The following is a 15,353-nucleotide window of genomic DNA, read 5'->3' as shown; positions in this document are numbered from 1 at the left end:
CGTCTACCTAAATATAATAAGCAATCTCACTTCTCGTTGTCTGATATGTCTCGTCCACTATGTTCTGTAATTTATAAATTTTCGACGGAATATAATCGGAGTACTCTCGGAAGTGATTGACAGTCAGGTTATTAGTTTCCGCTTGAATCTGCAGATTTCAAATTGATTATCGATGATGTGTAAAATTAATCTTTTGATTAATTCAAGCCAAACCTTAACGGCGTGTGCAATCTCCATACTCCACGCGGGGTGTTTGCCGGCCACTATTGTGAAACAGTGCCAATTGTTAGCCAGTAGCAGTGAAACAACACTCTTCGATACTTTTGTCGCCGGAGGCAGCGTTCTGGCAAAACTGCTGTAGACGTTCTTGTCGGATACAGCCGCGTCGGCACATTTCTGGTAATTATAATAAATGTTAGCAATCATTCCAGTAGAAATGACCAACTTTGCCATTAACGACGTGGCAAATTCAATACTCACATACGAAATCATTGGAATATTCCAAGCAGAGGCTACCAGCGCTTCCGTCGTGCAGGTCTCATCCGGTCCTATGAACGCAGCTATTCCCTCGTCTCGCATTTCGGTCATTTTCCTATCAATTAGATCATCTCCGTAAATCTTAATTTCCGATCAAGTCAATTATTATGTTTTTGACACAGATCAAATACAATGATTTGCTAACATAAATTTCATCCGAATAGGATTTTTCTTCTACTCAAAATTACTCTTCCCACTACGAATCATTGTTAGTAGAATCATGAAATAATCTCATCAAGTTAAATGTCATGCCCGTGAATTAATGAGGCTCTAAAGACGATACAATATCAACCGTTCGCTTGCTTACCGGATGGGATACGCTTTCAATGACTTCTGTGCACCTATGTCGACTGGTTTTAGTCGTACCGTTTTGCCGGGAAGCAACGTGGTATCGTTATTGATGTTCTCGATGGCCAGTAACAAAGCGCCCAAGATTACCTGCGAAGGATACGTTTAATAGGTCAACAGCGTTTAAATATACCGAGCATGCAGAAAATAAAGGAATACCCAAAGACATTATATTGAACGTTACGTGCCAATTGATAGCAAGCATGAAACCAAGCCTAATGTTAAAACGTGTTTTCAGAGCCGTCGAGAGCCGCGCCGGGCCCCGGGACTTGAAGTACTGACGGGCCCTATTATAACTTCTTATTTGAATATCGATTAGGGCAATTGTACGGTTTCAACCTTTCAAATCAAACCATTTTTAAACAAATCGTTTATTTGATACGGCACAATGTGTTAGCTTAACACCTGGCCTAAGACGATTTCGTTAGATTTTCAGAGCAGCGTGCACTCAGTGCACTAGCGTGACTGCCGGAAGGTTAAAGCCACCTTGGATATTACTCTGATGTTCTGGTTGTGTGACCCTGGCATAGCCGATTTCATTAATCATAATTTAATTATTCTTTTATCTTCAAATGATTTTTCTCAAATGTCGTCTTTTCGTTGGTGTCTAAAATATTTCAAATTACACTCGACAAACATATGATTAGGGCTAAAACTGACAGCAATACAAATACAGTGTAAACAATACACTCTAAACTACTTCTAATCAAATTTTCAAGAGAAAATACCCAACGGGTTATTTTCTACAGCGTTTTTTCCATGATATAATTTGATGTGGGACGTTAGGCGACGTTAGGCATGAAAACGTTACACAGAAAAAAAGTATTGGTAAAAGTAAGAGTGTTCCGCTCTTAGCAAAAAACAACCAACGCCAACTATTAGGTTAAAAGTAAAACTTTTAAATTTATCAAGAATAATAATCAAAGTAAAGGTTTTCCTTTTAAGCAAATGAAGAATAGTACTCAAAACAAAGAGTATGCGTTGGTTGTTATTTGCTAAGAATGAAAAACTCTTATTTTTGCCAACATTTTTTTCTGTGTGTAGGCATAAGTACGTTACGCATACATAGTATGTATTATGTATTACATACGTTAGGTATAAGTACGATGCGCACAATGGACGTTAGGCATAATAGACGATTGGCATAATGTACGTTAGGCATAATGGACGATAGGCATAATTCACAAAAAATATAAAAATAATCGCAAGGTTTTCATCATTGTAGAGATTTCAACCTTATGCTTATTTTGCGGGTTAGAAGCTTTGATGTATAAAATTGCATACCTTCGAGAGACATCAAAATGAAAAACACGAAACGAGATATTTATTGCTTACAAGTGTAGAATTTGTTCTATATATTAATTTGAGCAAAGATTTCTTCAAGTGTATACAGTAGTATAAAATTATTATCGAGTTTGATCAGCTTCTGTTAAATTCTGTTGAGTGATACTTCAATATGGCAATTTATGCCTAACGACCATTATGCCAATCGTCCATTATGCCTAACGTCCATTATTCCTAGCGTACGTATGCCAAACGTCCGTATGCCAAATGTCCGTATGCCTAACGTACTTATGCCTAATGGGGTACACCCATGTGGGACACACTTTAAAAGCATTTTGTTCGAAGCCGGGTTTTTTAAATAGACGAACACAATAACTCAAAAACTAATCAACGAATTGACTTGATTTGTTTTAAGAAAACGCACAATATGTGTAGTCTGTCGATGAACCACAGAAAACTGATTAAAAAAATGATTCTCTCTATTATTTTGAAGAAAATTGAGCGAATTTTATAGTAATATATGAGATTTTCCAATTTTCATGAAGCCATTTTCCGAAATTCAATTTTTTTTTGGCTCAACGAGTAACTACAAGTCTAAGTTTTACAAATCTTATTGAATTTCATGTGTCAGACAATTTTATCAAGAATTATCGTGGAAATGTTTGGACGTCTACTCTTCGAACGCTCGTACGTGTGGCTCTGCGTCACTGAACACATGCGCAATGAATGCATAAATAAATCCATTGTTGCTTTGCCGTAAACAAAAAAAACTTTCGGTTTGAGAACTTTACACCAGACACCTCCCTTAACAAAAGAGATTTTTTTGTCTTTTGTTGACTGTTATACACTGTGCTTGCGTAGTAAAGGTTTCTCTAGAATTTCTCCTCAAAGTGAATTTTGACATTTTGTCGCTGTTGTGCTATCTTATGACAAGCGCCATCTAGCACTTTTCGAGAAAAACGATTTTTAAAGTTTGAGATTGAATATCTTAAAATTTATAAATGTTAGAAGCTTTTCGGAGAAGGCATTCGATGCTTCTATCTTCTCTGAAGTAATCTCTCGATTTGTGCGAAGATCGGTTGACTATATTTACAGTTTTTGCTTAAAATGTAAACCAAAGTCGCTCACATACGTGTCATAAGTGTGTATTGATGATAAAATATGTATGACGTGTCACAAATGTGTACAGAAGATTTCATATAAAAATGAATTATAACTGATTCGTAAAATTATGCGTTATAGATCACTATGTCCAATATCATACTTTTCCATGCGATAGCAGCAATATCAGGTTACAAAATGATGGTATTGGAGTTAGTTTTTCCAATTTTCCTCCTTTATTCAGGAAAAACAATGAACAAAAATTGGTTTCCTTGACAATTTAGAGACAATGTATATGAAACAATGTTATTGTTCACAGGTGACTAGACGAAACAAATGTTCTTCTTGCATAATCCATCACTACATTTCGGTATACTTTCCAAAACAACTGGAGATCTCAAAAGAAAATTTGTTCAATAATCATGAATATATAAGCCAACCATTCCCAGAAAAAAACTATGGTAGGAAAAGTTTTGCTCCCGAGACAAGAACCTAGCTAATGCTTATGGTTGATCTGCATAGGAATTACCTATGTCATCAGAGACATCTGTTGGCTTGCTATAAGCTTTTCGGCTTATAGCAAGCCAACAAACTAAGAATGTTGTCTCTTTTTTCTTTGTCATAAGATAGCACAAATCGATCACTCGAGAAATTGGCTTGTCATAATCGTGTTTCGCTATATCTCAGTAACCCAGCAGAATTTCAAATTTCTGAAAACGCGACTTTATGGAGATTTTAAAACTTAGTAACATGGCATATCTAACTCAGTTCACCCCAAAATGGCGTTTGTCATAAGATAGCACAACAGCGACGATTTGAGTTTTGAGCCCTAATCATTGAGATTGGGTGTTTAAGAGTTATTTAATCATCAGAAGTGTAACTATGGCCTGATACACGCTAACTGTGATTTTTTGTGATTTTTATTTCGTTTTTACAGCCTTCAATAAATAAAATGATTTGTTTTGTTCAAGCATTTACAATTTCGCGAAATTTCATTTTTTTTCAAAAAGCCCGTGCCTGCTGCTAATGAAATAACAATTATAGAAATATCGCTCTTTTCCAATTTCAACCACTCGAACCCAAGTAAGCTTCTTCTTTTAAGAAGAAGAGTTGACTAACAAAATGAAAAAAGCCGTATTGAAATATCTTAAGTAATTTTCTTGCAATCCATCCTGGAAAAAATGCTTGTAATTTGGGCTCACAACCAGAAGACCGCAAAAACATTAAGTACCGTTTCTGCAATATGAAATGTCATACTTTATAGTATACATCACCAGGAAACCGAAAAGACGTTATTTTTCATTTACTGAAAAAAGCATTGATGTATGGTAAAAAGTGTCTATCAAATTTTATCGAGAGAAGCTATAGGTTCACTGTTTTGAGAAAAACCGTAGTCCTTCCAAATAACTGAAAGAATTTCTAAAACCGTCTTAAACCTTTACGGCGCGAGTTTTTTTTTCATTGTTAATACTGTTAATTTTAGCTTCATATAGGTGTTTGATGCCTGTCCGAGAAGAAGTTCTGTTTATACCAATAAGACACAGTGAAACCGAAACTGGGCTTAGCAGGCCTATGCGAAAGCACTATGCTATATTTCCCCCTAAGGAGAAAAATTGGGTAAACACCAAAATTTCTCACCAAGGCGCAATTTTTTGGTAAAACCAGTGTTTGTACGTGAAGGCATAAAACCTAACTTAATAAAGTAATAGGTGCGTTTCGACTTCGTCTCATCAGAAACCAACACAAACTTTTTGTCGGAATAGATTAGCACCGGCGCGGCGCCGGGATCCAATATGGCGAGTGTGCTTGTCTAAATTTCATGTTTTTTATTATATTGGCCTGAAACGTCTTACAAGGGTGTTTTCGGGGTCACTGATCCTGATTCTGACGTCGAAAATGTAAAATTCAAAATGGCGGAACCAATATGGCGACTGTGCTTGGCTGTCAATTGAGATTTCAGTGTTTATAAAACTTTCTTCTTATGTTCAGTGTTTTAAAACGTCGTTTTCGTGCTCAAAATTAATAGCGCCTAAACCGCTAACTTTTGAAGTATAGTTTGTTTGGAGAAGTTGTTGTCCTTATGATTGCGCATCCAGGCTTTGTGTCTGCAGCAAAGTTGTAGCATATATTACTACAAAAGAAATTGCTGATATATCACCATATATCTAGCTATAATAGTTTGCAAGTTGTGGAACAAATTATATATGGAAGACCCCTTAAAATTAGTTTTTTCATGTAAACTTTCTTAGGCATTTTCCTACATTCTTGGAATCTTCCTCGAAGTTATTTGCAGTATCGAAACACATACTTTTGCCGAACATAGTTACTTCCTATCTGTTAAATAAACTTAAATAACTGTTAAATAACTTTTTAATTGTTCCAGATTTAACGATATTTTTGGGATCCCACTGCGTCGCAAAGGGTTAACGAAAAATCAAAACAGTAAAAGTTAGAGTAAGTGCCTATTTTCACCATACTAAGGAGGCTGCCTCACTAATTCATTAATTTATCGGCCTACAATCAATGAATCGGCATTGTTGGCATCGACAGCTTTGCTTTGTTGTTAAGAACCAATATAATAACACAAATGCGCTGAAAACAGTGAAATTCTCGTGTTTAAGCGCAACGAAAACTCGAATCGAGTGCCCCTATTTTTGCGCTACCATTTGGCTCAATGTGTTGAACAAAGATGGCAGACGCTGCTTTAACCAACGGCTTCATATGGGTAGAGTGATAATTATCCAATTATTATAATAGAAACATAGGGCTCATTACCCTATATAAATAAAAAAGTTTTTAAGAAACACCCTTTTTGGTAACTTTTTGGTAATATTATAAATACAAATCAGACCACCAGTATCTTCGATCATGTTTTTAAAAATATGCTTTTCTTCAATTTTCCGAAAGACCATGAAGTTCCATCTCCAACCATTAAAAGGAAATTTTCAGTTTGCAATATATTTAGAATTAGCTACACTGGAAAAATAAGCACACATTTAACATTAAAACTCACCACCTACCTTCGAGTGCACGTATCCGGCGAGAAATCCTATGTGCACCTCATTCTGCCTGGCAGCAAGAGCAGGATATTCAGTCTTTCCAATAGTTGATATGCTCCAGCTGTTATTGTTATTGACACCGCCGCTCAGACAATCACATGTGGCAGCATGTGGCTGCCGGAGAAGGCTAAACGAAGCCCCAATTGACATCTGTAGACAAGACATCCGTGCAGCGACGAACAGCATGATCCGTAGATTATAGACCTTTTGATAGCCCAGGTCCATTACCACTATTGAAGAGGATGCGATAATATGCGCTCGAAGTAAACTACTTATTGCGATGCGTGCCGACAGATACGATAGATTCAGGGATATCGGCTGATCTTAGATAACTAATTGAGGAAATGGTGATATTGGCAACAATTAAAATAAAATCGAAAAAGCCATCGCCTTCGCTAGGACTCATTAGTATTTGGCAATGCTGTCTTCATTTTCCACTCTATCAAACTCCCACGGATAAAATACTCCCACGAAATCTTTCGAATCTTGAAACAGGCATTATCAAGTTAATGCATCAATCAAGGCGACAATAATCACAATCTGTTGTCCGGCACATTAACGTCTCTCTAATGTACACAAAACTCCCAACAGGCCAAACTTGAATGGCTGGCCCATCCTTCTCTACCATTTAGCACACTGTGCTATCAGAACACCCACAGCATTACGAAAATGAAGTGTTGTGAACTTCTTTCCGCATTCAAAGTTCATGGCAATGCCATGCTTTGTTAAGAATCACGAGGGGAATGTTTTGCCAACATCTCAAATCATGATTTTTAATTAATTGTTAATCGATACTTGATTTGTGATCCAACAGGTCACAGTTGCCTTAATGTGATAGGGAATATAGTATAGATACTTAAGATGTAATATCAATAACGGATAGGCTAATTAGTGCGGATATATTTACAATACCCATAGACCGCTCTATTCGATTTTCGTGTAAAGTCACTAGGTAAAATTATAAAAATAAGCTTTTAAAAACTTCGAAATGTGTTATTCAAACGTCATGCTTTGAAATATGTTGTTCGCGAAAAAAATCCACCCTTAACTAGAAAATTATCTCAAAAACTCAACGTAAGTTTTAGGTATTTTTACATAGAATCAGTGGCGGATTCAGAGGGAGGGTCCTGGGGATCCGGACCCCTCCCAATTTTTTTTTAACTTTTTGAGACATTTTGAAATAGTTATTTTAAATTCGCTCTAAACTCAAAATCATTCCAAACCGGATTTGACAACCAAAACTGTTTTTATTTAAATAAGGTTATTACGAATTACGTATTGTGCAATGAACATTTTAAAATCGATATTTCGGACCCCCTCCGAAATTCTTTTCTGGATCCGCCCCAGCATAGAATGTGTATGAAATTTTTTAAAGAAATCGGTTAAGTAGTTTTTGAATGGCAGGTAACACCGCAAATCATGTTTTTTCTAAAGACGTTCTACAAAAAGCGTCGTCAGCGAGTCGTTTGTCGATATTTTTGCATAGAAAAATTACAGAATGTTATTGAAATGATAAATTATAATGTACAAAGGTTTTGATAAATTCGCTTCACGCAAAGTTCTAAAAAAATCGAAAAAAAAAGTTTTGTTGTTACTGTTACTGTTACTGTTACTGTTACTGTTACTGTTACTGTTACTGTTACTGTTACTGTTACTGTTACTGTTACTGTTACTGTTACTGTTACTGTTACTGTTACTGTTACTGTTACTGTTACTGTTACTGTTACTGTTACTGTTACTGTTACTGTTACTGTTACTGTTACTGTTACTGTTACTGTTACTGTTACTGTTACTGTTACTGTTACTGTTACTGTTACTGTTACTGTTACTGTTACTGTTACTGTTACTGTTACTGTTACTGTTACTGTTACTGTTACTGTTACTGTTACTGTTACTGTTACTGTTACTGTTACTGTTACTGTTACTGTTACTGTTACTGTTACTGTTACTGTTACTGTTACTGTTACTGTTACTGTTACTGTTACTGTTACTGTTACTGTTACTGTTACTGTTACTGTTACTGTTACTGTTACTGTTACTGTTACTGTTACTGTTACTGTTACTGTTACTGTTTTCTAATAAGCCGTCTATATGCCGTTATATACACAAATTAAATATAATACTACACTTCCCATTCATGTCTTCAATACCAGTCTGCACTGGGCAATAGACCCGTACAAAAATGACTTCCCCTGACAGGTTCATCTCATACTGGATACTGGAGTGCACACGTTTGCATCCAGCATTAGGTTCGTCTACCTGTTCGCCTGTTTTGTGCCGCGGGTCCAGAACTGCACTAATTGCAAAACACTGGGACACAACCTCCCATTTTAGCAATAAGCTTTGTTGTGGGAAATGCAAGGGGAATCATGTGGATGATTCCTGTGGAAGGGATGTTGAAAAGTGTCTGTAAAGTGGAGGAAAGCCACCTGATCTCTCGACATATCCCGCGTACAAACAGCGCGACAAAAAACTTAAGCGTTCCCTTCAGGGACGTTCTAAACAATCTTTTGCAGAAATGCTAAAGATAGCTACGCCATCGGACCCTGCGAACATCTCTACTATCTAGGCGACTGTGATGGACCCCATCTTCTACTATACGTAAAAGCAGTAGAAAAGGAAAAACATCTCCTCTCCCAAGCTTCGTTGTAAAGGACAGGTTTTTTTAGGTTTTAACCTTAAGGTCATTCGCCTCTTCGGGTTAGAAAAATCTCTTATGAAAAATTTCTAACCCTATGTGCGGGGTCGGGACTCGAACCCAGGTGCGCTGCGTACAAGGCAATCGATTTACCAATACGCTACGCCTACCCCCGACAGAAGGTGTCTCTTCAAGGTATTCTAAAACTAACTACTCAAGGAAGTACTGGTATAAAACCGATGCAGATAGCTCCCAGTCTCAAAAACCTGGGCTCAGAAAAAGGAATTCCCAGCACAATCTGGGACATTCAAAATCCCCCAATATTCCCATATCTCAGCCGGAGCAAGAAACCATCGCTGGCGAGATCACGTATTTGATCACTGTTCTACAGTGTAATTGCGGAAGCAACAGTTACATCAGTTTCATGGAGATGGCTTGACCGATTTGACCAAATTTATATTCAAATGAAAAGGGGTTGCAACCCGGTAAACGATTATTGGATTTCATCTCGATTTGACTTCCGGTCCCGGAGTTACGTTGAGAAGTGTGATCACATAGAAAATTCCGATTCAAACCAATTCCGCGATGAATGCAAAAAGGTAAACATTTTAATAAAACGGATACCGAACAACTTGCATTTGCAGTTCTAGGTCATTGACGACCAACCGAAGTCGCGACCATAATTGACCACCATAGCTAGTTCCAAAGCCCGAGAAAAATGGCCATTTTTCACATTTAACAAACATACATCAGCTTCACGGAGATGGTTGGACCAATTTCCACAAACTTAGTCTCAAACGAAAGGTATAATATCCCCGTAGATTGCTATGGATCGGTTATATGGTTCCAGAAATATAGACTGAATCAGGCAGGTCACATATGAAATTCGTATATAAGCCCGGGGAACCCCGTTAAATTTCAGAAATCTAATTTGTAGTTTTGAAACCAAATATCTTTAAAATACATGAAACGTCGAGATTGTATGCCATCTCGAAAAAAAATACTTTACGGAATATATTATACTTAGTGGTTAACTGGATAGTATAATATGTAAAAAACTTATGAATCAAGCAGTGTCAAAGAATGATATGCAAGAAAAAAGAAATTAGAACGAATTTTCGTAGAATAGAAGATTGCACACTAAATACCTACTGTATATGATTACAATTTTATAGATAAATTTATTTATAATGAATAACTAGAAAAGTGATTAGTCCAACAATTTACTGAACAACTTCAACTAAGAGTTAGGATTTCCTCAACGCAAGCCTTCAACTTCCCGTGCATCCAGCTTCTATTAAATTCACATTTGTATTCAAAGGAACTATGGAAAAATCACCACCAGTCGTTGGTGTCTGCTTATTCTTATGGGGAAAAAAACCTTCCACGTGGACACAATCTTTCGGTACCGGCGTCGAGCAAAAAGTCCGCAGCACCAAAAGTTCTAGCAGATTGACCGTGCACGGGGCAATACTTTATTATTATCTTTAATTAAGTATGCGACGTTCTCATGCGAATCATTCACATACCTTCAGTCTTCCAGCAAAAGTGCCGAGTTCGAACTTTCTCCATTTTCACGAGTTTGGAACTAGATTTCTGTTTAGATACGTTCCGTTTGAATAATGATGCTAGAGATAAAAAAAATTAGTAGAAGAAAAAACAGATATCAGACAAAGCCAGAAACAGCAAAGACGGGGATAGAGATCCCTTATTCCATACAACCTGTATCAGTACCTCAGATGAAATATGTAGGTAATAATAATTTGAGACAACTCTACTATCTTACAATCTGATTGTCACTTTCATGTAAACAGAAACAGTAACATCGCCAAGCAAGGAAAAGTTTGCGGACAGTAACTGATTTATTCAGGTGCATAATTTATTCAAGAAATTGTGTACGCCTAAATTTGGTCACTTTGATTATTGTTAAAAGTGAATTTTGAATGTGATTCTACCAAATTATCATGGCGTGGGTTGCTCTGATTGATCCATAGTCTCTCTCTCCATATTCAAGGTTATTAGAATGCTCAACCTAAAAGACTAATTCATGCTCAGGTCATCATCTCTGCGTTCAAAATGTTCCATGTCCAATTGTGGTCATTACTTCCAACCACTGTCTTGATTTATCAGTATAAAGACATTTTTAAGTGATAAAACATGAGAGCTCACCTGGAGAAACAAATTATGATTAGTTACGGTATAAATGTCACCTGAACCGAGCGAACGCCAAATCAATTCAATTAAAATAAATATTCACTACTAATTGTAACACAAATTGAGGGAATCTTTCGAACAGTTTTAATTAACTTTTAATTTTCTATTGGCTCGCTTCCGAGCAGAAGAATGTGATATTCATGCAAATTTATGACATAATCTTACGCGGAGCATGTATAATATTATTGGAAGATTCTGATCGACAAAGCAACCAAACAGACTATGCACTATTAGCCTAGATGGAACGGTAAGAAATGAAGTAAACGATGATTGATTGTACTTTAACAATGCAACAACGGATTCGACGTAATTTCTTTTCACTTTCGAAAGGCAGCTTAGCCCAAAGGATTCCGGTATGGTTAACTCTTACATTGAAATTGTTAAATTTCAAAGTAGGGGAAACTGAGGAGAATTGATCCCCGGGGAGACTTGATCCCATCATTGTAACTCAAAGGCGGATCAGAATACTTTTATCGAATATACTAGAAAGTTGCATAGTTTTATCGAAACATAAGTTTCTTTAACACAAAAAAAGAAATTGGACATGTGTAACCGAATTTTTACCGATTTAAAGAAAAATCTCAGAACAACTGAATAAGATTTATTTTCTAAATTCTAAATTTCTTTATATACAATTGATAAAGTCACTACATACTATACTTTTGCATACAGAATTACAATTATATGAATACGTTATGATTGAACTGATTTTTTTGTTCAACTATATTTGTACTAAAGTTTGCTGAAATAGATGCTATGGGTCCACTTGATCCCTTCAAATTCGTGGAGATTTGATCCTCTTCGTCATGCTTCATACACACCACTGAAAATAACCAAATTTACACCAGAACAATTGAAGTCATTGTTGTCATAAAATAACAAAAAAAAATTGTCAAAAATGAACGCTTCATCGTACAGAAACTTAACTGTAATTGTTTACTACAGTATATTTAGCAACCATGCATCCCACATTTGACGTTCCTCAACCATAATAACGACAGCTTTCAAATAATTTGGGGAATTCGTAAGAAAAATCAGGTGAGAGATGCGTAATATGTTGTAAAAAAAATAACAATATCTAATCACAACAATTTAATCAATACCTCAATGCATTTATAACATTGAATGGGGTAAGGTACCTTTTTTTACCCTATTAGGGGTACCACATCATTCCATTATTAATTTTATTATTTCAGCTTCTTTGCTTTGTTATTAGGAGCCATTTTTATTTCGATTATAGAGGTTTTAGCCTTAAGGTCATTCGCCTCCTATTAAGAGCCAATATACTAACAACATTGTCTTGAGAATGGTGAGAATCTTCTGTTTGAGCGCAACAAAAACTCTAATCGAGTACCCCAATTATCGCAACACCATTTGAGTCAATGCGTTGAGCAAAGATAGCAGACGCTGCCCTAACCAAAGGCTTCAGATGGGTAGGATGATAATAGAAACAGGGCAAAAATAGGCTTATTACCCTACATGCTCTTTTAAACACGTTTTCGAAAAATAATCAAGTGTCCCCAAATTAGGGATCGAGTCTCCACTAATCAAAGAATTTTTCATTTTTTTGTTTTCCAGAAATGCTCATAGCTCATGTCCAGTATAATATTTCTATGTAATTTTTTTACGATTATCAGGCAACCCTAGAAACAATATAGCACTACAAAAAATACGTAGTTTTTTTATCATTCCACGGAGTTGGATTGAAAAATAAAAAAGGGGATCAAGTCTCCTCAGTCTCCCCTAATGGTTGTCAGCCGCGTTCCAACCAAATTAGATCTGGTTTTTTGGAAACGATCACAAAATTTGTCCAGTTTTAGAAACCGATGCCATCTTTCCGGAACTGACCGTAGTTCCGGATATATTGTTAGGAATACCTTTCCGATAAGCAAAAAACTTTCATAGCGGTCTTCAAACCAGTCTTGCGACGCACAAAACGTTATGATTTTGTAAAACAAACGCATTGACCAACATTCTGACGGTTTTTTGTCCAATTGGCCATAACCCAGGGTATTCCGGGAACCTGATTGGTCCGGCAAAGAGGACACTTTTCGACTGATTATAAAACCTTGCAGGGTGTCAAACTTTATAATTTTGCAACGCAAGTCACCTGGAGACCATTTTGAGGGTTTTTCATCAAATTGGACACACCCCGGGATCTTCTGGGAACCTAATTCCTCTGGTAAAAAGGGACGATTTTCGACTGGTTTCAAAACCTGTCTTGCAGCACTTCAAACTTCATGATTTTGCAAAATAAGCACACTGGAAGCCATTTTGAGAGCATTTGGATGAAATGGCCACACTCCGGGGTATTTCGGGAACCTGGTTCCTCCGGCAAAGTTGATATTTTTGGACCCTTTTGAAACCCTGTCTTGCGGTATGTCAAACTACATGAATTTACGAAACAAGTACGCTAAAAGATATTGTGAGGGTTTTTGGTCTAATTGACCACACTTCGGGGTATTCCAGATACCTGGCCCTCAGGCAAAGAAGACAATTTTTGACTGGTTGCAAAACCCGTCTTGCGGCACGTCAAATTTCATGCAAGTTCACTGAAGGACATTTTGGGGGTTTTTGGTCTAATTGATCACACCCTGGAGTATTCGGGGAACCTGGCTCCTCCGGCAAAGAGGATAATTTCGACCAGTTATAAAACCCGTCTTACGACATGTCAAACTTTATGATTTTGCAAAACATGTTCACTGGAAGTTATTTTGAGTTTTTGGGCGAATTAGCCACAGCCCGGGGTATTCCGCGAACCTGGTTATCCGGCAGAGGACACTTTTCAACCGATTATAAACACCTGTCTTGCGGGGTGTCAAACTTCATAATTTTACGCAGCCAGTGAACTGGAGAACACTTGAGGGTTTTTGGTCTAATTGGATACACCCCGGGATATTCCAGAAATCTGGTCCCTCCGGCAAGGAGGACAATTTTCGACCAGTTTTGTCATGCCAAATTGCAAACTTCATGATTTTGCAAAACAAGTACACGAAAGGATATTCTGATGGCTTTTGGTCTATTTGGCTATATTTCCAAGGTATTCCGGGAACCTGGATCCTGCGGCAAAAAGCCACTTTTCGAAAAATGTCCTCTTTGCCGGATGAGCCACGTACCCGGGATACTCCAGGGTTTTGTCAATTAGACCAAAAACCCCCAAAATGTCCAAAAAAACTTGCTTTGCAAAATCATAAAATTTGACGGGTTTTGCAACCAGTCAAAACTTGTCCTCTTTGCCTGAGGGACCAGGTATCCGGAATACCCCGTAGTGTGGCCAATTAGACCAAAAACCCTCACAATGTCTTTTAGCGTACTTGTTTCGCAAATTCATGCAGTTTGACATGCCGCAAGACAGGGTTTCAAAAGGATCCAAAAGTGTCCATTTTGCAAGAAGAACCAGGTTCCCGAAATAGCTCGGAGTGTGACCATTTCATCCAAATGGTCTCAAAATGGCTTCCAGTGCGCTTATTTTTCAAAATCATGAAGTTTGAAGTGCTGCAAGACAGGTTTGGCACCAGTCGAAAATCGTCCCTTTTTACCAGAGTAACCAGGTTCCCGGAAGATCCCCGGGTGTGTCCAATTTGACCAAAAACCCTCAAAATGGTCTCCAGTGGACTCGTTTTGCAAAATTATAAAGTTTGACACCCTGCAAGACAAGTTTTATAATCAGTCGAAACGTGTTCTCTTTCCCTGAGGAACCAGGTTCCCGGAATACCCCGGCATGTGGCCAATTCGACCAGAAACCGTCAGAATGTTGGTCAATGCGTTTGTTTTACAAAGTCACAACGTTTTGTGCGTCGCAAGACTGGTTTGCGGTCTTCAAAGTTTTGCTTCCCAGCAATATATCCGGAACTACGATCAGTTTCAGAAAGATGGCCTCGATTTCTAAGACTGGACAAATTTTGTGATCGTTTCCAAAAAACCGCATTAAATTTGGTTGGAACGGGGCTGAGAATGATTATTTTGAAATTTAACATTTTCAATGAAATGGGGGCTGGGGACGTAAGAGTTAATAGACTGTTCTAGTCATTTCAACACAAATGATTACAGGGCATCAAATTGTCATAGATCGATGTAGTTGGTTATTCACAATTTTGTACAATTATACATTCGAAAATTCATGTCATGTTCATTAAAAATACAAACTTCACCGATTTCTCATGCGATTATAC

General features: G+C 37.3%; 1 protein-coding gene across 3 annotated transcripts in view; it reads right to left on the bottom strand.

Moving 5' to 3' along the window:
• Positions 1-15,353, bottom strand: part of LOC131682032 (guanylate cyclase 32E) — a 50,691-nt gene that overhangs the window by 22,412 nt on the left and 12,926 nt on the right. For all 3 annotated transcript variants that reach the window (XM_058963197.1, XM_058963198.1, XM_058963199.1), the window contains exons 2-6: positions 6,291-6,661; positions 845-975; positions 481-592; positions 214-396; positions 31-148 (exon numbers count right to left, since the gene is read on the bottom strand). In XM_058963197.1, the coding sequence (XP_058819180.1) occupies positions 31-148; positions 214-396; positions 481-592; positions 845-975; positions 6,291-6,554 (808 nt within the window). In that variant the 5' untranslated portion in view covers positions 6,555-6,661. The remainder of the gene's footprint in view (positions 1-30; positions 149-213; positions 397-480; positions 593-844; positions 976-6,290; positions 6,662-15,353) is intronic.

This window comes from Topomyia yanbarensis, chromosome 2, assembly GCF_030247195.1.
Source record: "Topomyia yanbarensis strain Yona2022 chromosome 2, ASM3024719v1, whole genome shotgun sequence".
In the NCBI taxonomy this organism is placed as follows: Eukaryota; Metazoa; Arthropoda; class Insecta; order Diptera; family Culicidae; genus Topomyia; species Topomyia yanbarensis.
This window is presented reverse-complemented; position numbering and strand designations above follow the sequence as displayed.